General features: G+C 38.4%; 1 protein-coding gene and 1 long non-coding RNA gene across 4 annotated transcripts; one reads left to right on the top strand and one right to left on the bottom strand.

Annotated features, from left to right (window-relative positions):
• Positions 1–436: 436 nt before the first annotated feature.
• On the bottom strand, positions 437–10,637 carry cep55l (centrosomal protein 55 like). Of its 3 annotated transcripts, none has more exons than XM_023426056.2 (12): positions 10,562–10,637; positions 9,775–10,004; positions 9,567–9,674; positions 8,493–8,648; positions 5,802–5,858; positions 5,132–5,276; positions 4,582–4,712; positions 4,068–4,261; positions 3,525–3,648; positions 3,170–3,241; positions 2,774–2,899; positions 437–2,638 (listed from the first exon to the last, which is right to left on the bottom strand). In XM_023426056.2, exons 2-12 carry the CDS (start codon positions 9,961–9,963, stop codon positions 2,426–2,428), a joined length of 1,515 nt encoding a protein of 504 aa, XP_023281824.1. In that variant the 5' UTR covers positions 9,964–10,004; positions 10,562–10,637; the 3' UTR covers positions 437–2,425. The 3 variants fall into 3 exon arrangements, with proteins under 3 accessions (XP_023281824.1, XP_023281826.1, XP_023281825.1); XM_023426058.2 differs by having other exon boundaries at positions 4,582–4,709; XM_023426057.2 differs by having other exon boundaries at positions 5,802–5,855.
• A 332-nt stretch (positions 10,638–10,969) lies between these two features.
• On the top strand, positions 10,970–21,878 carry LOC111669664 (uncharacterized). The gene is made up of 4 exons (XR_002761802.2): positions 10,970–11,198; positions 11,367–11,461; positions 15,351–15,459; positions 21,281–21,878. It is a non-coding gene; the product is annotated as an uncharacterized LOC111669664 (long non-coding RNA).
• The last annotated feature ends 2,621 nt before the right edge of the window (positions 21,879–24,499 follow it).

Raw genomic sequence — 24,499 nt, 5'->3', positions numbered from 1 at the left:
GGGCACCAAAAGATTATAGTCAAAGATTAAGGTCAAATTTAAGGTAAAAATTGAAGTGTTGGAATGTGTTACACTGGCTCGATGGTTAACAGAATACACTCTCGATGGCTAATCTTTCACAGTTACAGGAACAAAACAAAGTCAAGACACAACAAGCTCAACATCATCAATCTTTATCTTAGCCATCGCTTCTCCACCATGGATCACTTGGATAAAAACTGGTACAAAAACAGACAGGGAAAGCAAGCAAAGATTGTGCATTTGGCAGCACTGTATTAACTTAGTGTTTTGGTGCAATGTCAAACTCATTTTCAATCAGTTTCTTTTCTCATTTCATTTCTATTTCAGTTTACTTATTAATTGAGCAAAATTTCCAAACACCACTGGCCCCGAAATACAACCTGATGAGAGACCAAGTACACAAAGGACTGCTGTGTTGGAAGGAGATTCACATCTTTATTGCACATTTTTGTACAGTACAGTGCATCATAAAAACAACTTTGGAGCACATGATTACAATAACAGAAAAAGATGACTCAAAAAAAAAAAAATACACATGGCCTAAGTTAAGACAACACAACTCTGTAAAAGATGACAGTATAGCAGTGTCTGTCTGTCTTAAGTCTATTTAGTCACATTGCCTAGGCAGCAGGAATAAAGGCACCTTAACCCTTTTCCCCTACCAAGAGGACGTTCACTAATCCCCTACCTTAAATAGTTTAGTACAAGGAATTAACTCATGCAATCTCATTCCAGCCTTACAGGGCTGCGGGCTTATGAACACAGGGCGGAGATGGAAGCGAGCTTCAATCAAACAGGAAAGAATACATGAAGAACCTGGCAACATGTGAGCAAATTAAGTTCCCTGATGCAGGACGTTTAAGGTCTGGTATGTTTAGGCAAATCAAAACTATGTGGTTAAAGCCAGTGAAAGATCTTAGTCATGGTTACAGTCAGTGAGCGTTCTCCTGTTGTTTGCAACACCCTAGACAGAGAAACACTGCTACACTTTGTACTAGAACACAACACTAGGGATATAATAGGAAACACATGGCAGACACATTAGATGCAGTTTTATCCACGATTATGACAATTATAATGTTAGAAAGCCGAAACATAGAAAAATGTTCCCTATTATTTTGTCTTTCACCTCATTACTGTCAGATGGCAAATAACCACTGCTGATTATGGGTAAATTCTCTTTCTTTAGAACAATGCAAATATGCTACCATTATTAGACATGCTGAGGAAAGTGTTACACAGAAGGAATTGATTACTGAAACTAGGAGTGGAGGAAATGCTGGTTTGTCAATGGAGCATATTAGGTAGGTTTGTAAACTTTTATATTAAATACAATAAGGTATATCCCATGATAATACACATAAGGCCATCATAAATGCAGAACATTGTAAAGTAATACATAATTATCATTGCTCATATTTACTGAAGGAAAATAAAAGCTTTCATTACCTAAAAAGACAGTAGCTCATGCATAAAACCACCCAAGAATAAATAATTTGATCAAATACACACAAAAAACAGAATTATCTAAGAGCTTCATAAAAAAACAAAACTATAAAATATGACTGAGCTCAAAAAATGAAGCAGGCAGACCTCAGACACATACATAAAACATGTGAAAGGAATACGATAGGTCTTTTTCAATGATCAGATCAATCTTTGGCCTGATGACATGTAAGGGCAAAGAACTGGAATACAAACAAGCCATGAAAGTGTAAACAGGTGAATTGTGTGTTTTTTTTTTTTTTAAACTGCCATACTCATGTAGCATGAAACAATCTTGAATAATTTTAAGGTTATTGGAACATGAAACATGTAGCATATTAAGACAATCCCTTGATTTCCTTTTGTGTAAAAAAATATACATTTTTATTTGTATTTACTAAAAAGACTAAAGTGTGTAAAGTTTGTTTATTTTAAATGTTAACTGTACACACTATCATGCTTGGGACCAATTGATGTCTCATTGTTTAAAACATTCTCAGTTTGTATCCAGTGATCGTTAACAGCAGGAGTTTCTATTTCAGACTTATTGTCTTGCCTGAGGGCTCAGCAACTTTGCAGTTCATACGAAATGATAGCAAAAAATGAGATGGCAGACCATGTAAATAGCCTCCCATATGAGTTTAAAAATGCCTTTCAATTTTCTTTGTTGCTGCGTTTGTGGAATCAGTTTTTTTTTTTTTTTCCAAATTGGAACATATGGAATAGTCTAAAACTGCCTGTCAATACCTTTCAGACTTTCCTAAAAGATCCTGAACTGATCTTATGATCTAGTCCAGTAGTTCCTCGCCTTTTTGGTTTGTGATCCATTATTTGAATTTCCTTCAGAGATCTGCAGCAAAAAATGTTTTTATGACCCGACACCAAGGCTGGGAACCACTGATCTAGACTCTGTGTGAGCTTAGGCAAGGCAGAAGTCAATGTGTGCCAGGAGCTCCCTGTGGCGGCTAGTGGGATAGGTGGCCCGACACTTTGGGCACTCTAAGAAACTTTCATCCAGGAGGTTGGTGACTTTAGAAGGAGATGTAGGGCCAAGAGTGTCATCGATAGTAAGACGCTCAAACTCAAGCCTGTTATAGGAGCTGGGCTCTGAGAAACGGGCATTCGGCTGTTTCTGAAACAGAAAACATGATATTATATTAATTTACCAGAGCAGGTCAGATGTTTATTTAAAGACTAAATTGACTGAGTTTATATCTCTCACAGAATTAGGATTAGACATGTGGTTGTGATGCTCAGCAACACTTACAGCAGACTCCAGTTTAGCAATCTGATCACGAGCCTTGCGAAGCTCCTTCAGCACCTTATGTAACTGGTGCTGCATGCTCTGGCGATCAATCTTTTCATTCTCAAAGTCCTTGGCAGAGAGTTGGATCTTAGGAGGGGCAGAAATATATGAGATGGAGAGAGCCAAGAACTCATTGTACTTAAATTGCACAAGTGGGATCGTTGTGGTTTTCCTACTTTCAAGAGATCACAGTCACTTGACATAGTTACAACTATATGTACTTAATAACAAGAACATGTCAGGGCTTTGCTGATGGACATCACCATCATTACTGATCAAAGAAGGTTCAAAATGTGTAATCTATTATTGCTAATCACGTGGTTTGCTTTGAACTGACACTCAACAAGCAAGTGTTACCTGTTGCTCCAGAGCTGCGATTCTCCTCTGTTCTTCATTTTGGCTCAGAAAAGACTTCTGCAACATATTTACCTGTGAAAGCCAAATTATCAGTCAAATACAAAAACTATATTTCAATCATTTTCAATTCAAATAAACCTGAGATGAGATTTTATTTAAATATTCTCAGATATCCATTGAACTTTTCCATTTTAATTATAATCCTGGAAGGATAAAGTCTTATATTTTGAATTCCTTTAAATGCAGCCTTCCTTTAATGAATCAAGCTTTGATATGATGAGTGGATAACTTTCATAAACAATGAAATGTCAGTGAAAGTGACTACAGTCGACATGGTAATGAATGCGAGCGTTACCTGCTGCAGAAGGTCAGCAGATCTCTTCCTCTCCTCCTCCAATCTGATGTCCATATTCTCCAGTTCCACTCTCATCCTGTCCGCCCGCTCAGACGACACCATTCTCTCCTCGCACGCTGCATGTCTGGATGCAATGTTTGCGTAATCCAAATAAATATTCGGAATAATCCTGTTTACTTATATGTTACTCAAACAGCAGTGAAAAAAAAAACAACCTTTAAAGCCCGGTAACTGCTGTTGTTAGCGCATTTACAAAGGGTTTTTAAGCAGCGCTGCGGTGTTTGTCCGCATAAAAAATCCAAGGTCAGTTAACCATCTCACTTTTTTGGGCATGAGTTGTGGGCCAACTGAGAATTTAGGAAAGTAAAACTGATAAAGTAAGTATTTTAAAAGTCAATGTTTGGCCTTCCAATTCATAGGTCTATGTATTTTCTTTGCACTGGTCAGCTTTACTGTTTGAAGATAAACCGTGAGACTGAATTGATGTAAGAGCCACCTCTATTCAATATCTACAACCAGAGCAGACTTTGCTGCTGTACCTACCTGTTGCTAAGTCGCTCTGCTTGCAGCTGCATCTTGGCCCCCTCCAGCTCTTTGCTCTTTTCTTCATACTTCATCAGAAAGGACGACAGCTCGCTGCACTTCACCTCGTACCTCCTCTGCAGCGCCAACGTCTCCTCCTGGACCCTTGTGACCTGCTCCCGTTGAGACTTCAGCTCAGCCTGAGCTTTGAAGGTCTGCACAGCCAAAAGAAAACTTTAAATTTCAGAATGGTATACACTTTTTCTATACCAATTTCTCCCACAGAGCTCCACAGATCAATTATAAAGATGCCTCAATCCAAGGACTGTGGATATTTAATGGGGTTGTTCCAGCTGCATGCAGATTCAGCACTAAACCAATCTTCTGAGTTAAGTGAATGTAAATTAATTGAAACATAGTTTAATAAGGAGACTGTAAGGTTAGAAAAGTAGAATCTAAGAATTGATTAGGGAGTCAGTATGAATTAGACAAACAGGAATCCTTCAACTTAGAAGTGAAATCTTATAGCATCTACCTGTTCCCTCTGCATGTTGAGCTCCTGTTGGGTTCTGGAAACCTGATCTTTTTGGCTCTCCAGGTCTTTCTGCACCTCCACCAGCAACTGGTCACATTGGCTCTTCCGCTGAACTTCTTTTTCTGGACCTGCTGAGTTGACAGAGGCAGTGATTATAAGTGTTAATTTAAGGCCTTTGTTGTAATGAAAATTTACAATTTTTGACCCAAAGCAGCATTGTTTATACAGTATTTATATATATATAAAAAAAGAGTTGACATTTAAATGTCATAGCCCTACAACAGTCCCCAGTGCTACCATTTCTGCTAACATTTTTAATACCAGGATTATTGTAGGCTATCTAATCTTTTCTCATCTTCTCAGTCTTTTTTAATGTTTAATGTTGTAGCTAATAAAAACCCTACAATTTGAATGTATGCATCAGAGCATGCAATGAACAACCACAAACATGGTAAAGGTTGGATTAAGTTCATTTTAATTTACATGTTCTTAGCATGCAATTGTAGTATGTAAAGGATGTTAGAATTAGCTAACTCAGTTCATTTCTTACCATCAGAACCTGCCTCTTGTTTGGTTTGTTGCTGCTTTGCCTGGGCGAGCTGCTGCTCCAGCTCCATGGAGCGGGCAAGGACGGACTGGACATAGGTCTCTCTCTGCTGGTCATACACCAGCCACTGTTGGTTCTTCTCAAGTGCCTGGTGGTGAGATGCACAACCCAAACACTGACAAACTGCATTTTATACTTGGTATTTAGAGCTGTTAAATTCAAGGACCTTCAATGAAAAAACTGTTGCACACTGCAATACTGTATTCTATATATGTTTTGTTATTGTAGATAACAGAGACAGGAGCTTGGTTTTGTGACAAGTGGTTTTTCATCAAAACTACTACGTGGATAGAAAAACACAGCTTTTACTTTCAATGTTTTGTTCTGTCCAAAAAGCAATACCCAGTGTGTTCTTTGTTGATACTGACATAAAAATAGGTCCTAGATATTTTGGAAAAATTGAATGATGAACTTCAGAGAATTACTCAATTCCCCTGGCGCTGAATAGAGTGCAATAGAATCAAAAGCTTCAAATATACAGTATGTCAGATGGGTGCGATATTTCAGCTGCAAAGCCATGGTACAAAAACATGTTTCAGTAGATAGAGAGTGTATACTTAAATTACAAACAGACACGCAGAAAAGCACAGGGTAAATCATTGACTGGACTCACATCTCTCAGTTGATCTTGTACCAATGCCAAGTCTGCAGGAGGTACCTGTCCATTCTGCTGCGAGGAAAAACACATTTTTGAGATAAACCCCAAGTCTGATATATATTGGCAACACTTCATATCTACCAGTCAAAAATGTGCACTTTCAATTGTAAATACTTTTGCAAGATAAAAAAAATTATTATTATTTTTTGTTAGACACACAGTTATTCTATACATGGTGGCCTTAAAACCTCATGTACATGTTGTGTCTGTTGTTTGTCAGTTTTCTGTGTAAACTCTCAACAGACACTAAAAAAAGAAAACATCAGTGCAAGTGATCAATCTCTCAGAGGCTGGGCCACATCACACAGGGCACCAACCCTTGGGCCAGTTCTGCGACATCCCTCCCTAGAAGACAGTCATCTCATAATTCTGTCACCGTGACCCCAAGGTCTACATGTCTGATCCCACCCATCGACTAAGCTCCAACAAACCCTTCACAGCACTGCCACAAGAGTAGACATCTATACGATCATCTCTGTGCTAAGGCTCTCTGAGCTCCTGCACTACCAGACAAGCATCATGAGCTTGTCAACTTTTTCTAGATGGATTTAAACGTACGTCCCATAAGCTAAGCCTACAAATAGCTTTTGTGAATCCAGGAAGAACGAGGGAAAGGGTGAGCCAGGGGTCTGTTGGTTGGATTATTTCTAGTAATGCGAAAGGAGCTAAGACAAGGGTTTGGAAAGTGGAGAGCATTCCTGGAAAATTACCATAAAGACATAAATATCAGGATATCCACGTACATATGGGATATGGGATGTCAAAAAGGACTTTAAGACTACAACTACCCAATATTCCTTTCCGTTTTAATACTTTAAAACCTTGAGTCCAAAACTTTAAAACCTTGAGCACGAAAGTAGTGTCTTAAAACCAAAGCAGGAGTAATGAACATTTAGATTCATAGGCGGCGTATCCAGCATTCGGGATGACCTTTAAGAGGAAGAAAACATAAATCTTTAAAACACTGCATCTGTAGCTTTCTTGTAAAAAATCTCCATTTTACTTTCTTCAGACTCTCCTATTCATCAGCCTTTTGCCTCCACTGAAACGCAATGTAACTACAGGGAAATTAGGGAGATCAGTTAATAATAATATATGATATAATTCTGATAATATTGTTTTGGGGATTTAAGCAACATTGATAGTAATGGGCCTAGAAGTTTTAATTACAATATACTAAGGGAGAACTTCTGTAAAAAAGACCCTGTCAGTTTTTTTTTTTTTGTATTTTTCCTGTTTGTATTATTTTGAATTGATGGGCCCCAAAATATCTCTTTTTGTCTGTGAAGAGGAGGTATATGATGTCTGAGTCTTCAGCAAATCCAACTTTCTTACTTGTGATTTTGCTGTCTAAGCCTCTCCAGGAGTCAAGGAGAATCTTGATGACCGCTCTCTAAGAGTATGGTGAGGGTCTGCTGGGCTCTAAGCATCAAAGGGCTGACCAAGAATCAGTGCTGCCCTTTGATAAGGTATAAAAGCCTACAATTGCGAGAGAGCTGAGTGGCAACTACACATTCACAGTTCTTGCACAGACAAATTAATATTAATAGTAAAATGCTATAGATAGCGTCAAGTTGTTTTATCATCTTTCACCAAACTACTGTGAGTGATGTATTATTTTAAAGGTATCGATAGCTGATTCGGAGAACCATGGAAAAACATTCATTTACATTTACAATGTTGTACTCTGAGCTGTGAATTACTTGTGCCTTTAGCTTTCATTATGACAAATTAGTAAGGCTGTTCCAGGGAGAGGGTGATGTCTGCGGGTAAGGAAAACAATGAGAGGTCACACACTGCCACCTAGTGGACAAAGGAACAAGTGCATTTGCATTTCCAAACGGTCATTCTTTCGTGCCGTACGTCACTGAAAACAAAATCTGGTGAAATGTACAAAAAAAAACCTGTTAAAATGAAATTGAGGTCATCTTAGGTGCAATAGCTACTCATCTAAATAGGGGCCACAGCTATTCAAAAACCTGGCCAAAGGCAAATATCACACCAAATTTGATTAAGTTATACCTATACCTTGTTCCTTTAGAGCACATTTCTGTTAGTCAGATTATAGTAAATCTGGAATTCAAGACAATTAATCACTAAAATAGATTTGATTTGTCAATAATTCAACCAAAACACATCTACTGCATCAGCACTATGGATGGGGAAAAAAAATTTCAGAGATGGAGGATATTAGAAAAGGAGGCAGAGGACAGAAAACTGTGGAGGATTTAATCCCAGGCTGGGGGGAAGTATGCTGTCAGAGTGAGGGATATAACCACTCAACCAACTCTGTTCAGTGATTTCTGACAACAAAAAAAACTTTTAAAAAAGTGCTTCCTCAAAATTTCTAATAATGGTCTAGATTTCTTCTGCATTTCTTCACATTTTTGTTACTAACAGCCTGCAATAAAATGATTTAGTCATCAAAAACTGAAGACCAGTTAACGACTAAGCAATGAAATGATCAATGTCAGGATACAATTAACACTTTTCAAAAACTGTACCAGTAAATGTAATTAGTAAGACTAATTTTTAAAGCCAGCTACATTATCAGAAGAATACAGATTCCCAATACCAAGAAGAATTGTTCATTTGGAGGAGGAAACTTTTCTGACAAGCATAGAGGCTATAAGTTGGTCAACCTACCGTCACCTGCGTTTCCAGAGACTGGCAGCGGGCAGAAACAGTGGTCAGTTTGTTTTTCAGGTTCTCCGTCTCCTGTGACAGGCTCTGGAACAACATGTCTCTCTGCTCTGCGTCCTTCCTCCGCTGCTCCAGCTGCGCCTGCAGTGATGCTACCACCTGAAATACAAACCGATATGAAATAAACGAGCCTCCAGAACAACCATGTCAACACGATTTTGTTTAAGTAGAGACAGTACACTGGGGATATTTGTTCTTTTCCAGGCAAATCTGCCTCACGCAAATGACATTACATGGCTGACAGTCTACTGGCCTTTCCCAGCTGAGCAGCTATGGTAGCACTTTTGTTGATGCAAGTTAATGAGGAAGAGGCAAGTGCGATTAAATCACATTACACATTCACAATGGCTAGGAAAACAAATAGCTGATATTCCATTTACCAGCATGCCATCTCCAAGTTTTAGCTTGGTGCCATTCTGACTTGCTTAAATTAGAAAACGATTTCTGCCATAATAGAAAAGAGATTTCACAAGGATAAGCAAGAACCTCAAATAAATAGCATCAATTTCACCAGCAGTGTCATCAACACTAACAAGTCATGAATACTAATACATGCACAGACCCACTACAGAGAAAGATATTTGGTTTATAAATATCAAGTGAACAGCATACACAACATGTGTTGGTATGCAGCTTTTGCTGGCTGTCTAAACTTCACTTAGCTGAGCTCCTGTCAAAATGGGATAGAAGCTATTTCCCCCCCAACTGTTTTTGTGGCAGCTCAGTGGAATTCTAGCATGATTTCTTCCTTCTGACAGTTGTCTGCTGCCAGCAATACATATGCCACCAATACAATGCCAAGAGTGCAACAAATCTTCACAAGTTGAGGAGTACTCTCAAAGACACAGCTGTAGGTATATCTCCTCACCCTGGGCAGATAACTGCTGCCTCAGGGTGTCAGCATGTTTATCCATATGTGTCCATGTTCACAGAATTTTTTTTCTATACAGGCCTACTGTAAATGTGATGTTTTTTTTAAACCATATATTTCTGCAGAGATGTGCCATGTGTACATACCTCTCCTCCTCTAGCTGACAGCTGCTGTCTCATAGTATCAAGTTCCTGTTCTTTAACCAGCAACTGCTGATTGTTCCTCTCCCGTAGCGTCTCAAGGGAAAGAATCCTCTGACATAATGAACATAAACATTAAATTAAAAAAACAGCCAAAAGACATAAAGACATTCAGGAAATGTTGAATGCAACTGACAGAATAAACTTCTTATACCTCCAGCAGCTTGCTTTTGTCTGAGTCAGGTGGTTTGATGTGTCGTTTGGCCAGATCATCAATCTTTCTCCTCAGGTGAGCGTTCTCCTTCCTGACTCTCTCAAGCTCCGCCTCAGCCTTGGATGCAGAGCTGCTGGATTTGAAACCCAACTTGCTGACGATGGTCTCTTTGGCACCTTTAGATGTCATGTCTGCTTTTGTTGGTGTTGAGGCCTTAACCTGGAGAGAGTCTGGGGAGACGAGCAATTCAACAGTGTGATTGATTATGTTCATGTAAAGTTCACCACAAGGTATTTTGATTTAATTTGAACTAAATAATTTGTACAAATATTCCAAATGAAGAGAAGCTCAAGAGACACTCTGAAAGACCCCAGACTAACGATGACAGAGAATATAGAAGTGGTACTGAATATTAATATTAAACTGTGCAATAGATTTTACATGTTGAAATTAAAATATTTTCCTGTACATTACGTTTTCAGTCTTTACAACCAGTGTAAATTGACTCTAGCTACATTTATTTTCTCAGTAATTTCACTAACATACATCCCCCACGATCACATTTTCAATTTCTTGTTAATCCAATGTATAAGCTGATAATTTAGTGATAAAAACTTGACAGTTGACTGACGTTACACTGGTTTCCGTCCGTCTGGTCTGTAGTTGCTGAGTAACAAAAACTAATGTAACATTGTCTAAATTTCCCTCTGTCCAATTTGAAGTAATACTATGAAAAAAAATTAAGAAATTTACTGGCACAGATAAACATCAAATGTTTATGACTCACAGAAGAAGCGAATTGAAGATATCCTCTGATATATAGTCTGTTTGTGACAACAAGACCGTTTACCAACCAGACGCTTTCGTTTCCTGAAGTTTGAATTGCAGCGCGTTGACGTCACGTCCGAAACGCATGGCGAGGTGCGTGTGTTTAAGCTGTGAGGATTGTCTGGAAATATGACATGTTGGGCGGTGCAGTGAACAGAATATAGCGATTCCTAAAGTTCTCAGCTGTGGTAATTTAAAATATTATGTTTTGACAATATTTCCTTTTCCTGATATAGATTTTATATTCAAATTAGTTGGGAAGATTCTTTTTTATTCAGCTTTTTGCAGTCTTCATCGACTGAAATATGTGGTCCCCGGCTGCCCCCTGCATTAGATGAAACGAACAAACGGAGGAGAGCTGGGCAGACAGCCCAAACCGGTTTTATCTTTAGTCTAAATCTCGGCGACTTCAACTTCTAGCCTTTCCTAAGCAACCTTTGCAGACACATCATATTGAAAGACCATTCAATGGAAACTGCTCTGACAGGAAACAGTGTGGTATTTGATAATAGCAAACACTGCAGCCGATAATCAGGGGGCATCATAACAAACTGCAGCAAGGAGTGCAACAGGACACTTGCTACCTTGGACCCAGTGTAAATATTGTTGTAATATTGTTTGAAACTTTGAAATGCATATTAAGAACGCGTTTAAATAGGTGCAACCTTGGAACCAAGCATGAACAATAAACTACCCTGATAGACACCATGCTGTTTGTAGCCAACTGTGTGTGCACCCTACATTAATCATATGCTTTCTTCCAGGTGTGTGTGGCGTCAGAAAGCCGAGGTGAAGACACTCAGTGGGGATGGGAGGAGGAGAAGTGAGGCTGGGGTGTCGTCGTCCCCCCCTTAATTTGGTAGGATAATTATGATGAATTTTACGATGTAAATACACTGCATGAGTCAGGCTTGGGAATTTCATTATGTCCTACAGTTATAAGACACCGACCATTCCCTCCCTAAATGAATCTTTGTGTGAGAGATGCTGAACAAACATGAACTTGTAAATTAACTGAGGGCATGGCCTTGAGGACTTCAAAAATAGTCTTTTCATTGTTTTAACAAAGCGTTTTAATTACTAATTCAGGTGCTAATGGTCTCTGGTACGGTATGATATTACAGTGTGCAATAGTACGGTCCATCATGTATTGTTTTTTAATTTCCAAAAGAAATGTTTACACTACAGATTGTGAAAGCAAACTCAACCCCATTATAGACCTTGATTAAGGCAGCAGTTTCAGCTTATTGTTTCATTGGGGCAAACAGGGTAATGAGTCAAAGTCAGTATACTCTAATTACAACACTGAATAATTAGGCGTTCCACTTATTTGTCGCTGCATTTCTTTACATTTTACCATATTAGTTCCTTTGCAGTCTGTTTCATACACATCCTAATTGACTCTTCCGGTAGAAGCCAAGAAAATGTGTCCAATAAATCAATACCATCTCTTCGCTGTCTCTGTTAAATTCGTTAAGTTTATTGCATCAAACTGATGTATGCACATTAATCCCAAATAAGTCAATTTTTAGTGTGAGGAAAGTTATTCATCTATCCAAAAACACTTTTCTTTTCAAAAGCAGTAAACCAAGATTGTGCACTTTAAATGTGTGTCTCTATTCCGGGAAGTAACACTACAAGTGAATATATATATACATATACAGAGAATATACTGTATTTTGAGTGGCATTTCCAACCAAATGCCAGTCCTGGATGCAGTTCCTTCATTTGCTTTATGTTGCAAATATAATTTCTCTTGGCTTTTACTGACTGAATCATTGCAAATCTGATAAATCTCAAAAGCCCTTCAGTGTTTTGTTTGCATGCAAAGCAAGGATGGTGTTGAAAATATTCCTTCCTTGCTTTCATTAGAGGGCAAAATGCCAGTGTTTCATTCTTTAATTTATGGATGTGATTTGACCTGACAAAGGTGACAACTACAAGTAAATACACATGAATAATTTTTGTTAGACTTAGTCACTGGCTGCATTAGATATTCTCCAGACTTTCTCTCTAGCTTTGTTCTAAGCACAGTCACTCCATTGTACCAAACCCTTGTTGGAATCCTGTTTTCAGGTTCTTCTGACCTTGTCTCAAAATGTTCAAAACACAGGAACAAATTCTTTTTAATCTGTAAGACTCGCTGAGTGATGATCGTGTGATACGCCTCGGATGAAAACTGCTTGAGGTCAATAGAGAGTTCCTGCTAGTGCATTCACGTAAATAGTGTTTGACTATTATGAAAATGTGTGCACTGCAGTATTCAGAGTATCATTACGTTCAGAACTGAAACTTGGGTTCAAGGTCCTCAAATAAACTTTCAATTGTACCATTTTTTATGTGATATAGGAGTCAGTGATGTACAAGAATTCTTAAGACTAAATTGGCATAATTGCAGTATATAGGCCTATACATGGAAGTCCCATATGTTTGTGTGAAAAATAAAAAATATCTGGTGAATGACAAAATATACAGATGAGTATATACTGTATGTTTGAAACATGTCAAACTGCTTAGATAGATAGCTAGATAGATAGATAGATAGATACTTTATTTATCCCCAAGGGGAAATTCATGAATTTCATTTGTACTGATTACCTCTGATCTGATAGATCTGATTTTTCCGTAAATTTTCCAAGGCTAATTATTTATAGAGGTAAACAGAGCTTGGTTTGTCCAGAAAGCTATTTAAAGACAAAACTTTGACAAGAAACATGTCACTGATCAGAATTATATATGAACCCTGTAGAAAGTCTTGGCAGCAAAATGTTGAAAATGTTCCTCCCTTTTTCACCATCCATCTGTCTGTGGATTCACAGAAATGCCTGACTCTCTGCCTTAGATTTCCTCACCAAAGCCTGGGAGGAGCTTGGCTCATGGCTCAGTCTCCCGGTGAGCCATGTCCACAGAGCACAAGCAGCTATAACAGTTTGCAGCAGACCTCATGCTGCCCTGCATCACCGACTGGACTTGCTGCCATTGCCCGGAGCTGGGTCACTGACCTGTGAGAGGCACACTTCTTTCACAGCGTATCCACCAGAGCTGCACCGTCCTGGTGAAGCACACAATCTTTCAGTGCAAGAGATCTTGTGCCCCGCAGAGAGATGTAATGTACGAGCCAAATCACCTTGATGGACCAGATCAGATGAAACTTTAATGAGACTGCGTGTTCTCCTGTGTTCCCGTGATATATTTTCCTCCTTTCAAAACACATAGAGGTCAAGTGGGTTGGAGATGTATAGAGTAAATTGTCCATGTGAGTATCAGTCTAGACTGTGTCTCCTCCCTATTGTATAGTGGAGTGGGTTGATGCCCCCATGACCCTGAAAAGGATTAAGATAGAATAAGCATTTTCAGACCAATAACTTCAGTTTGGAAATATAAAAAACTAACTTATGTGCAAAATATAGAGATTTCAGCATTAACTTGCAAACCTGCAGAAGGCACTTCAGTATTCATAGCAGCAAAATGTCTTCGAACAAAGCAAGATTCATAATTCATTAATATTTAATCGTGATTCATTTAAATTTCCAAATGTTTACAAACACTTTGAAGCGGTACATCAGCTCACCATAAATACACAGAGATAACATGACGTGTTCCAGTGTTGGTTTTTTTTTTTACGCTTAAACAAATAAAGGGATGAGATGGGAGGCACCGGGGCCGGTGTTCTGGAAATAAAGACTTCACTGACACTATTGACTGTGACACACAACACAGCTGTGAGAGACTATGACAAATTTCGAGTTCGTTTTGCCGCTGAAATCCACCTACAGATCAGCAGTCTGCCTTCCCAGACTGAAAATGAAAGAGCGTGATCCATTTTTTGCAGCAGCACAGTTCTATTATATCACTGACATTTCCTGTCTGCATGACTGAGCATCCTTAATGTCTCTCAGCTTTCTTTATTTATTAAATTATTAAATTTGTTTGTTTGCCAGCTTGGCCAGACCCTTCCATCCTATTTTGCCTTAGTAGTAAAACTTAAATGGTGCTGAAAATCTATTTTCTCGCACAGTTTCTTATGAGTGATGTGGTCCCACTTGAAAATGCAATTTTATAACAGTTTTCATACCTGTATGTCTGTTTGGGATGTGTTGTTTGCAGACTAATTAATAAATAACTAATATAAATACTCATATAAATAACTACTTTAGACGCTAAAGCATTATAAAAATAAAAAATGTATTAAACTTAAATTTAGTACATTTAGTAAAAGGTTCACAGGCTCTACAGGCGTGTCATACTCCTCTGTTGGGGGTCTACAGTGACTAACATAATGAATTATTGCTGTCAGTTCTTATCACTTTCTCTCTTTCTCTGGCTTTCTTGCCCTTTTTCTTTCTCCTTGTTCATCTCTTTATCTCCGTCCAGTTTTCTGTCCCTCATCTCACGCCCTCTCCCCTCTTCTTTACTTCTCTTTTCATCATTTTTGCTCTCACATCTTTCCCGTCCCTCGCCCAAATGACTTTTCACTGGCTGATCACAAAAATGCTCACTGGGCAATGTCTATAGATATTCCATTGCCTTTTTTTTAGCTACTTAAAGCAATATACACAGTTTTTCTGTAAGTGCTATTAAATATCTGTTTTTCTTCCCTGTGAATGCCTGTACAAGATTAGCTTATCCTTCTCCATGAAAACACTTGCACCCACAACTCCTCATTTTGTGTGTGCCCTTGTGAACTCATTGGTCTTGTTTTAAACCTTCTTGGTCTAATGATTAAATTATTGCTCTTCACCCTCCAGGAAACCAGCCATTGCCATGCATGTTATGACCCACTGTACACACCAACGAGCCAGGGTGGAAGAGAGCAACGGCAGAGAAAGCTGGAAAGATTGAGATGTGGCTCAGACCGTGAGTTTGCAATCAATTAAGAGCCTAATAGATATTCCCTGGGCCTCTAGGTTTCAAGGAGAAAGAAAACTTATTTTCCAAACCCTGAACGCTTGATTAAATGTTTCATCCGATGACATTAGGAAAGGCCTGAGATGGATATTTTTGTGTTGCCATAAAATAAACAGCCATTATCCCACCAGTGTAATAATCATGTTCAACAGAAATACTCATTACAAAATGTAATTAATGAACAACCAAATCCTGCCAAGCCCAAGTCTGACGGATTCCAGCCTTGATTTCCCTGTGCTGTTTCATGGTGGGCAAATTTAACAGAGATAAGGCTAATGAACTGCTCTGCTTTTCCACCACAGAAAAAAAAACAAGCGCACACTGTTTGAGGGTTTATTACACTATCGACAGCTGATGAAGGAATTAAAGTAAATAATATTCTGTCCCAGTCTATGTTTTTATGCTGTGTGCACCCTGCTGTAGTTGAGTCAAGTCATAGTCTGAATCACCAAGAAGTAAGTCTCAAGTATTCAGGTCCAAATTTGAGTCTGAGGAACCAGTGCTCAAGATAACCTTGCAGGACCGCATTAAAAACACTGTAAAAAAATCTCTTATAATAGAATCTAAACAAGTCTAGATTTGGAATTGAATAATATGTATTCTGTATTTTTTTTTTTTTTAAACCCTAAGATGTCAAGCTTATTTTTTTTAATGTAGTCAGTATTGTTCACTAATAATAACCTTTGTCCTGCTTTTCTACAAAGACCACACCATTGAGTTTGCATGTTCTGACCTTTCAAAACATATTCTTAATATTATTGCTGAAAATTTTTCAAAGCAAACCATGCTGCCTCAGATTTCTAAATGTGTCTCTCCCATTGACATGGTAACCATGTGTTTTATTTAGTTCCATACAGCGTGAAAATCTACTTGAACAGCCTTGAAACTTGTTGTCAGCTTATTCATCACTGAATGTACGTATTACCTTATCAGTATATGGCAATTCATTTTGAATTACTGCCATGTAATTTTAAAATGTACTCAGGTAATGGTTAGCACTGAGAGCCCAGGTTTGATTTTCAGCTGCCAAACAGCATTACATTTATGATATAGGATCAAACAGACATTAAGCCCACATGGCCGTGAAAAAGAAGCTAATGTTAATTTGAGTATAGCTTTCAGTGGCTTGCTTTTCTGTCCTCACTATGTGTGTAGGTGAAGCTATGCAGCGAGCTAAACACAATTCAAAGGTTGAAGATAAGGAGGTGGGCTTTGAAACAATAGCTGGAAGCAATAATGAAAACACAAGTACAACAGTAGACAACCAATTCAGTGAAATTGATTATATGACATTCCATGTGTTAGAGTAAACACAGTGAATTAGTTTATATTAGTAGATTGTTGAGGTGGACGGAAACTGACAGTCAACATTTCTTCTTTCATCCACAATGTTCCACAATCTTAACCATGTTTATTATTGTGACCATGACGATGAAGGGTTAGAATAAGTTCGCTAATTTGGAAAATAAAAGCCATTTACCGAGTCAACTGTAACATCTAAAAACTGTGTATGACTAGCAAGCTAGCAAACAAGCAGATAAGTCTACACAGTTACCTAAAAGCAATAGGCTAGGAGATAAATAGATGAAATACATAGCTAGCCCACAAGTAATGAGGAAATTCTGAAAAAGCTATAAGTAGTGTTTCAATGTTTCAAACAGCTGAAGGTAATGAAACAGTTTGCTAAAAGTAATGGATTAATGGCTAGAGTAAGAAAGCTAAAATGATCGGATGGAAATAGCTACCCGTAAGTGATGGATTAATGGATAGTGTGGGAAAGCTAAAATGAGTGGATGGATATTGTGGATATTGTAACAATATTCCACTTAATATGATCAAGAGTGTCAAATAATAAATGGTTTAAAATCACTCAAATTAACACATTTGTAACATGATGGGTGGTGTGGTGGTGTTGATGTAGGAGCTCATCAGACAAAGAGGGGAGATTGGGGATGACTAATTCATGGCATCTGCAATGGTACAGTGTTGTGAGGAGTAAAGGAAGATATTCATACTCATAAATTCAAAACTCTTGATGTGTATTCAGCCAATCAAAACCAAACCTGCTACGTGCTGCCCATGAATACATCAGGACTCTGCTGCTCTATGGGTTTGCCGCTGCTCCTCAACGGTTCTGCAGAATGTCTAATGAGCAGAAAATGTGAAGCTGAGAATAGCAAGTGTGATCAACAGTCCTGCCAGCAGTCAGAAAAGAGGGGTTTACATTGATACAATTGGCTCGCCCATACCACTGAGAAATCTGCTCTTGGTGCAGCCTTGCAGAAACTCCTCACTCACAGAAATTGGAGTTAAATACCTTGAAATATGACAAAAGATTAAGGATCAAATATTAGGGAAAAACATTTTGCTCATAATGTTTTCCATCACCTCCACATTTCATTCAATGGTATTTTTTTCTCTTTGTCTGATGGGAGTCAACTTACATCATATGAAAGCTCTATGAAAGGACCTCAGTGACTTCTTCATTTCCTCTTCTCTTCTTTTTAACAACTTGCCTCAAAATCTTTCTGTTTTTCATCTTTGCAAAGTCATGGTGGATAATCTTACATGGTATGAATGGAGATCTATCTTAGGAAGTCTCTGAGGCAAAGTTTCTCCTCGCTTAAGAGGATGAAAGATTATTGCAAGATTCTTGCCATAGTCAAGAGAGAGCTTAGGCGGTCGACATCATTAGTGTAAAGAATGAACAACATCTACGTCACAATGTCACATCTGATGAGTCTGTGCCTTCCCTCTGCAATCACCGAGGTCTCTAAGCCCTCTCCTCTGCCAAACCCCTCTCACACTTTGAACAGTGCAGCAAAAATGTCGGTCATCCATTTGGTCGCGATCCTAACGAGTCCTAGGTTTGCATGTACCGAGACAGGTACAAACTACTTCTACAATACACATTTAACACTCTGCCCTGTTGCCAACACCTGTTGTTCAAATGCAGTCGTTGCATTTTTGATGCTCTCTGAGGCTGGATTAAGATCATAAAACCTCATTAAGTGGAAGGATAAAGACGGAAAATGGCACAAAACACACAAAGAAATGTTTAGTCCATTAGTTCAGTGTTAAATTGTTGATTGCTGAACGTTATCACTGCCTCATGTCTATTTTATCTTACAAATGTAAGTATTTTCATATCTTTCTACAGAATTTACACATAGTCATCTTTCTTCAAATTAAGGCTTACATATTATGTTGGCTAATACAAATCACAGATACTGAGAGGTGATACTAAGGTGTTTGATGACATTAAAAAAGATAAAACTTTACCAGCTGCCGCCTGTTCAGAAGCTAAAGCACAACTCTACTGTACAACCAGAGAAACTAGATTCATTGCAGCCACTCTGCAGCCATTGTAATGTTTACTTCACTGCCTCTAATCTGATTTAACCTTAGGGGCAGGCAGTAAATTACCTGATGTTTCATCGACTCACTATTATGGAAATGAGTATGTAGTTATAAGTTAAGCTCTCTATATCTTGCACTAGGCCAGCTGAATTTGTGATGAGGGTAAATCTTTGTAACCTTGAATTGTAGTTTCATTTCAGCCTCTGAGAGTGTGTGTGTGTGTGTGTGTGTGTGTGTGTGTGTGTGTGTGTGTGTGTGTGTGTGTGTTGACTTACCATTACTAATTGAGCAGCTGCCAAGACAGTACAGTTAGGCAGGGGCTTTGGGACAAAATATGAAAATAATCAATAATCAAATATGAGTGATAAAGTCTCCTGCGTATGATTTCTGTACATGCACAGACCAGATGTGTAAGGTAACGCTGCAACCTATTGCTCACTTATTGATGAGACGAGTGAACTGAGTGAGGGTAGCTGCTTAATGTTGCATTTATAAGTCTAGTACATTTTCCATTAACAGAGCCTAGCTTGTCAGTTCTGCAGCTTGTCTAAAGTGCTGCAGTACAGGCGTAAAGCTTCACTGATTGTGCATGAAAGGAACAGCAAAAACATATTTCACTCGATCTCTCCCTTTCTGTTCCTCCTCAGCTCTTCTGTGTTCTCTGCTTGAAACTCAAATTTTAGTGCTTCGAGATTAAATGTTTATGGTTTTGCATCCCTGTTGTCCACTCCATTCGTGTGTTTTATGTGTAGTCGCAAGAAATACGAATTTAGAAACGTTTAGCCTGCCTGATAGCACCATAAAAGAGAACAATCAGGTGTGGGTAGTTTGGTAACTCAAGCTTTAAGCATAAAAAATAAGCACAGAATTTGGAAGGGAAAAACAATTCTTTGAAATATGTTCATTGTATTGTCCAGGTAGCTGAAACCTAAAATTGCTTGAATAGCAAGCAGAAGTAGATATACTTCAATCTGGATGTTTTGATTTTTAGAAGGCAGAGGAGTGGATGTGAATTTAAACTTGTGCATTAAATTTGGTGGCTTTGCGATATATGGTCTCTGAGATTTTTATTATTACATATAATCAACACATTTGGCCAGTTTTTTATTGAAATTTTAGACTAAAAGTCATAGTGTAGACTAAAAACAACAACAATTTCATAAGGGCTCCTAACCAGGGCAACAACTTAATTTCCATTATCAATCAACCTGCTGATTATTTTTCCAGTTAACTGATTATTGTATTAATTAGCTTCAGAAACGTCAGAAAAGAATGAAAATGCCCATTAGAAGTTCCCACAGATTGTTTTGTTCAATCAAATTCCGAAACCATCAGACATCCAATTTGTTGTAGAGTGATAAACAGAGAAAAGGAGCAAATCCTCACAAATGTTTGGCATTTTTGCTTGATTAACGACTTAAATCCTTGAAATAAAAATTGTTGCCAGTTCCTTTTCTGTCCACTGACTCAGTACAACTCTAAACCATAAGGCGTCTACTCTAACACATGGACATACGGTTGGTATGAGTATGTAAGGAAAACTAAATACACATGTTTTGCTTCCACCTCTAGATGCAGACATTAATCCCCATATACCCCAACATCTTGAGCTCAGTGGATAATATCCTTTTAAGTTTTCTCTGCCCAAATCAATTTTTTTTTCCACCAGCTTAATCCTGAACTTAACATATGGTGAGATTTCACTGATTACACACCTGATTGGCTGTGATGAGTAAGCACCAAGACAGCTCAAAAGTAGTAATATCTAATCACTTGCTACAGTTTTGGTGCATTTCTGATGCTCTACAATCACAATCTACATCTTTGATCTAAACTGTACATTCCTCTTCCTGGGATTCAATATTCGAGGTTATATGGAAAATGATCCAAGAAGCTTTAAAATGTCTCCTGTGGGTTAATGTCTAATTATAATCCTCATACATCCAAACACACATTCTCTCTACTCTTATGAAAAACGGATGACACCTTTTTGCAGAAAAAAACGAAGCACCTGAAAAGTCGTTACTTGGCAGAACAACAATTGAGAGTTTTACATTCTCTCCCAGAACATGCTGTTAAATTGTGCCTAACTATGTGCCACTGTTATCTCTGATCCAGTGAAACAGTGTGAAATCGTGAGCAAGCTAAGGTTCCTTTCATCAGTTACACTCCTCACGTTACTGAAGGCCTACTCCTCATCAGCATGACTTTTCTGTCCCTTCAGTATCAATTTTAAATTCCTGTTTGTCGATGTTGAACCTTGTCAGGATGGAAAAAGATCAAAGAGATTAACACCACAGAGCTGCTGAGACCAATTCTTGTTTTGAACACATAAAATCTGATATCTTTTAGATTGATGGACGAGATTTCATCAAGCATATTTGTTAATATTTCTTGTCTCGTACTATAGGCCTCATTCCAGCCAGTGTGGAAATAACAGAGGAAGAAAGGAGGTCACTGGTATCTCAACTGAAGCACTGAATAAGAATGGTATTGCTTCTTTTAAATGCTGTACATGGTTTGTAATGACTGCTGTTTTCAAACCCAGTAATAGGATCCCATGTGGTACCTGTTCCACAGGCCTATAGGTTTCCATGCAACAAATGTAATTATCAGCACACATAAAGAATACAGCTGCTTTTTAAAGGTTCCCTTTAAATCCGTCTGTATGTACTCCTTTTAGATACTTTTTAGGTTACATAGCTTTCACTATTATGCTGATGATGCACAGATCTACCCTATTATTAACTGCAGTGACCGCATCTTAAATTGATAGTTAAGGGATTACTTACTCCTTAAATTGTACTTCATTTGTTTATGAATGATGGTGTTTTAAGGGGCTTGGGTTTTTGCCCATTCAAATTAATGTACAAATTAAAGGATCTCTGGCTACCATGCTAAACAACGTAATTCAAGGTTATTGAATTCATGTCCCTGTTTTTGCTTGCCTGATTCCTGTGCCTTGTCTTACTGCCTGCCTGTTACCGTCTATGCCTAATCTAAGTAAAAAGCTTTTTGATTTTTACCTGCCTGTCCCAAGAGTTTTGCCTTTGAGCCCAAAAATGTTCTGAATGTTAAATGTATTTTAACAGATTCAGATAAAGTTACAGACTAGCTAGTGAACATAGTGGATCATTGAGCTGCTAAAGAGCTTTATTGAATTAGATAGCAAAACCTGAGCTAAAAGACAGTGAGTAGTCATCTTACATTCATATCATGTGGACTCAAACATTGTTGAAAAACTTGCTCCATGTTTGCAAACAAGTTCACAATATCACCTTAAAGATATCAATATGTCAGTGTTAGGTTTACAGCTTGTTTCCACTGCCCCCAAGTGGCCAAATAAACAACAAACAACAAACAAAATAAACAAAACAAAACAAATTTAAAAAAAAAACTTTTGTTATTATTTCAGATTTAAGGATGTTTACATCCATAATGGGGGAACAATAATGCAGGAATCGTACAACTTTTAATATACTGCATGCCATATATATTGTACAGCATATAGCCAAGGCAGCTCAGATTTTGTAGAGCAAAACAGTTTAATGTGCACGACTGACTGAATGAGCCACCCAGCCTTTTCTTTTAAACTGAGGAGGTGTTTTATTTTCTCAAATTGAGAACAAAAATACCCTCAAACAAAATGAAATTGGTATCTGCTGTCAAAAGGCAGCCAATAATTTCAACATTGCCCATGTAAAGCTCTGTTCAGTCAAATCAAACAAGTGGGGCCCAGGCTCCACATTAATGAATACTGAACATGTCACGTTACTCTCAATTTTCTCAACAACTTTATCTAAGAACACAGTTCTATAGTTTTACCACCAAGAGGCACTATCTCAGTGCAGCCTTAAATCATTAGTACCCACATGTGGTCACTGGCATGTGGGAAAGCATGCATTCACTCCAGATAGAGGTGAACGTGTCAGCTCTTTTATATAGGGGATTCTCACCACCAGCTCCCCTCTCATCTTGTCATCCCTCCTGCCCAGATTTCTGCCCTACCTTGGCAGGCATTTTCCTGTGGAAAATTCTGTGTGAAAAATGACCAGCAAGAGGAAATTAAAGAGAAAACGAAATGACAGAAAGAGGTGAGACAAGTGCCTGAGGGGAGCAGATTCATTTGAATTGAAGATTAAGCTGACCAGAGTTTAAGCAAGCAAAGCACACCTGAATTGTGAAGAAGGCACTCTGTGCAGGTGTCTATGCATGCCACCACACACACAGTGGCACACATGCTATTCAACCCCAAGCCTTGCTGTCTTTCTTGCCAATTTTCTAGTTAAGTACCTTCCTTTCTGAACATTTTCTCCTTTTATATCTAAGATGAAAAGATTTTTATATTTCCCTTTGGACATTTTCATAAACCATTCAATCATGCAATGGAATAATTCCTATGAGCCCAGTAAAAAGAACACTAAGCTAATGCTAGAGAAAACATACACAAACGGAGGAATGCACAGTGCCAGATTCATATGGTTACGCTCCTGTACAGTGCAGTGCAGTGCAGTGTGCCTCAGCCTTGATTCCCCTTTCCAGTTAATGTAGCACTCAAGTCAAAAGCCAGCCAGAATTCCTGTGCTGCCCTTCAAGAATCTTTCTTCCCGCCGTCCTTCCACAGGTGACTTTCCTCGTATCAGCCCCCAGCTGACTTGACAGGAAGCAGACAATGTCATTAAAAACACACTGCATCTGCCGAGGGGGGTGGGGAGGAATGTTAAGTGTCCTGAGAGCTGCCACTTAATGTGACAAGGGCATTTCAGCACCTGACACAGAGAAGAGACTTCTTCCTAAATAAAGATGCTGCACTACAGGCCATGCTGTGAGCTTTACCTGTAAATGCACTTCAGTCTTTTCTTTTTTCCCCCCTCCTTCAACCTTTTGTATTCAGGCAGATGAATTAAAACCTCATTTGAAGTACCCTCACAGGTTTTCATCAGGCATAAAGCCAGTGTAGCCACAAATTCATGGACAATACATATACCGTGTGTGAAGAATACCAAATTCTAGCTGTGTTTAGGGATGTCTATCAGTTCATCTTTCCATCTTCAGTGACATCATCCATTTGAAAATGTAACGTAGTCTGTCACACAACTACAACCCATGACACAAATGGGAATTAAATTTGCAGCACAACAACCTCTGTGTGGGAACCAGGAATAACACCCCAAAAATAAATAAATAAATGACCATTATTGTCACTACTGCTAAGCTTTCCTGTCACTTGAAATGTCCTCCAGTGGTAAAGCCAATTCTCTCTGGCCTCCGTCTTCAAATACTCCGTACACATGCCACGAATTTTGGTGTCATTTTTTGACATTGGCGTAAAAATCTGACAGACAAATAAATTCTGTCATTAGTCATTTTTCAGCTGCGTTAGGCCGATAGTAAAAATAAAACTTTTTCATTCATTTGGAGAACTGGAGACCATCTTTGATTCTTTTATACTTCCACTTCTGTCTTCATGTGGGAGTCACTCTTTCTTCCCCACAGTTCAACATGCAGCAGCAGGACTCCTCACTGGTACCAAGAAGAGAGACCATATCTCCCTTGTACTGGCTTCCATTCACTATATTCCAAAATCTTTTAGTTGGAGTTGGAGTCACACGACAGACTGATAACAACC

The sequence above is a fragment of the Seriola lalandi genome, unplaced genomic scaffold (assembly GCF_002814215.2).
Source record: "Seriola lalandi dorsalis isolate HSWRI2012SDOR001 ecotype SW California unplaced genomic scaffold, Sedor1 jcf7180002054801, whole genome shotgun sequence".
NCBI lineage: Eukaryota > Metazoa > Chordata > Actinopteri > Carangiformes > Carangidae > Seriola > Seriola lalandi.
Note: the sequence above shows the minus strand (reverse complement) of the source record. Positions and strands in the feature narration are given on the sequence as shown.

What these genes read in the sequence shown, in the direction of transcription:
- cep55l (XM_023426056.2), bottom strand. Translation starts at nt 9,963, where the DNA reads ATGACATCTAAAGGTGCCAAAGAGACCATCGTCAGCAAGTTGGGTTTC. An exon ending in ACAAAAGCAAGCTGCTGGAG is followed by an intron (nt 9,675 to 9,774) that starts GTATAAGAAGTT and finishes TCATTATGTCAG; the next exon opens with AGGATTCTTTCCCTTGAGAC. An exon ending in TCAACATGCAGAGGGAACAG is followed by an intron (nt 4,262 to 4,581) that starts GTAGATGCTATA and finishes TTGGCTGTGCAG; the next exon opens with ACCTTCAAAGCTCAGGCTGA.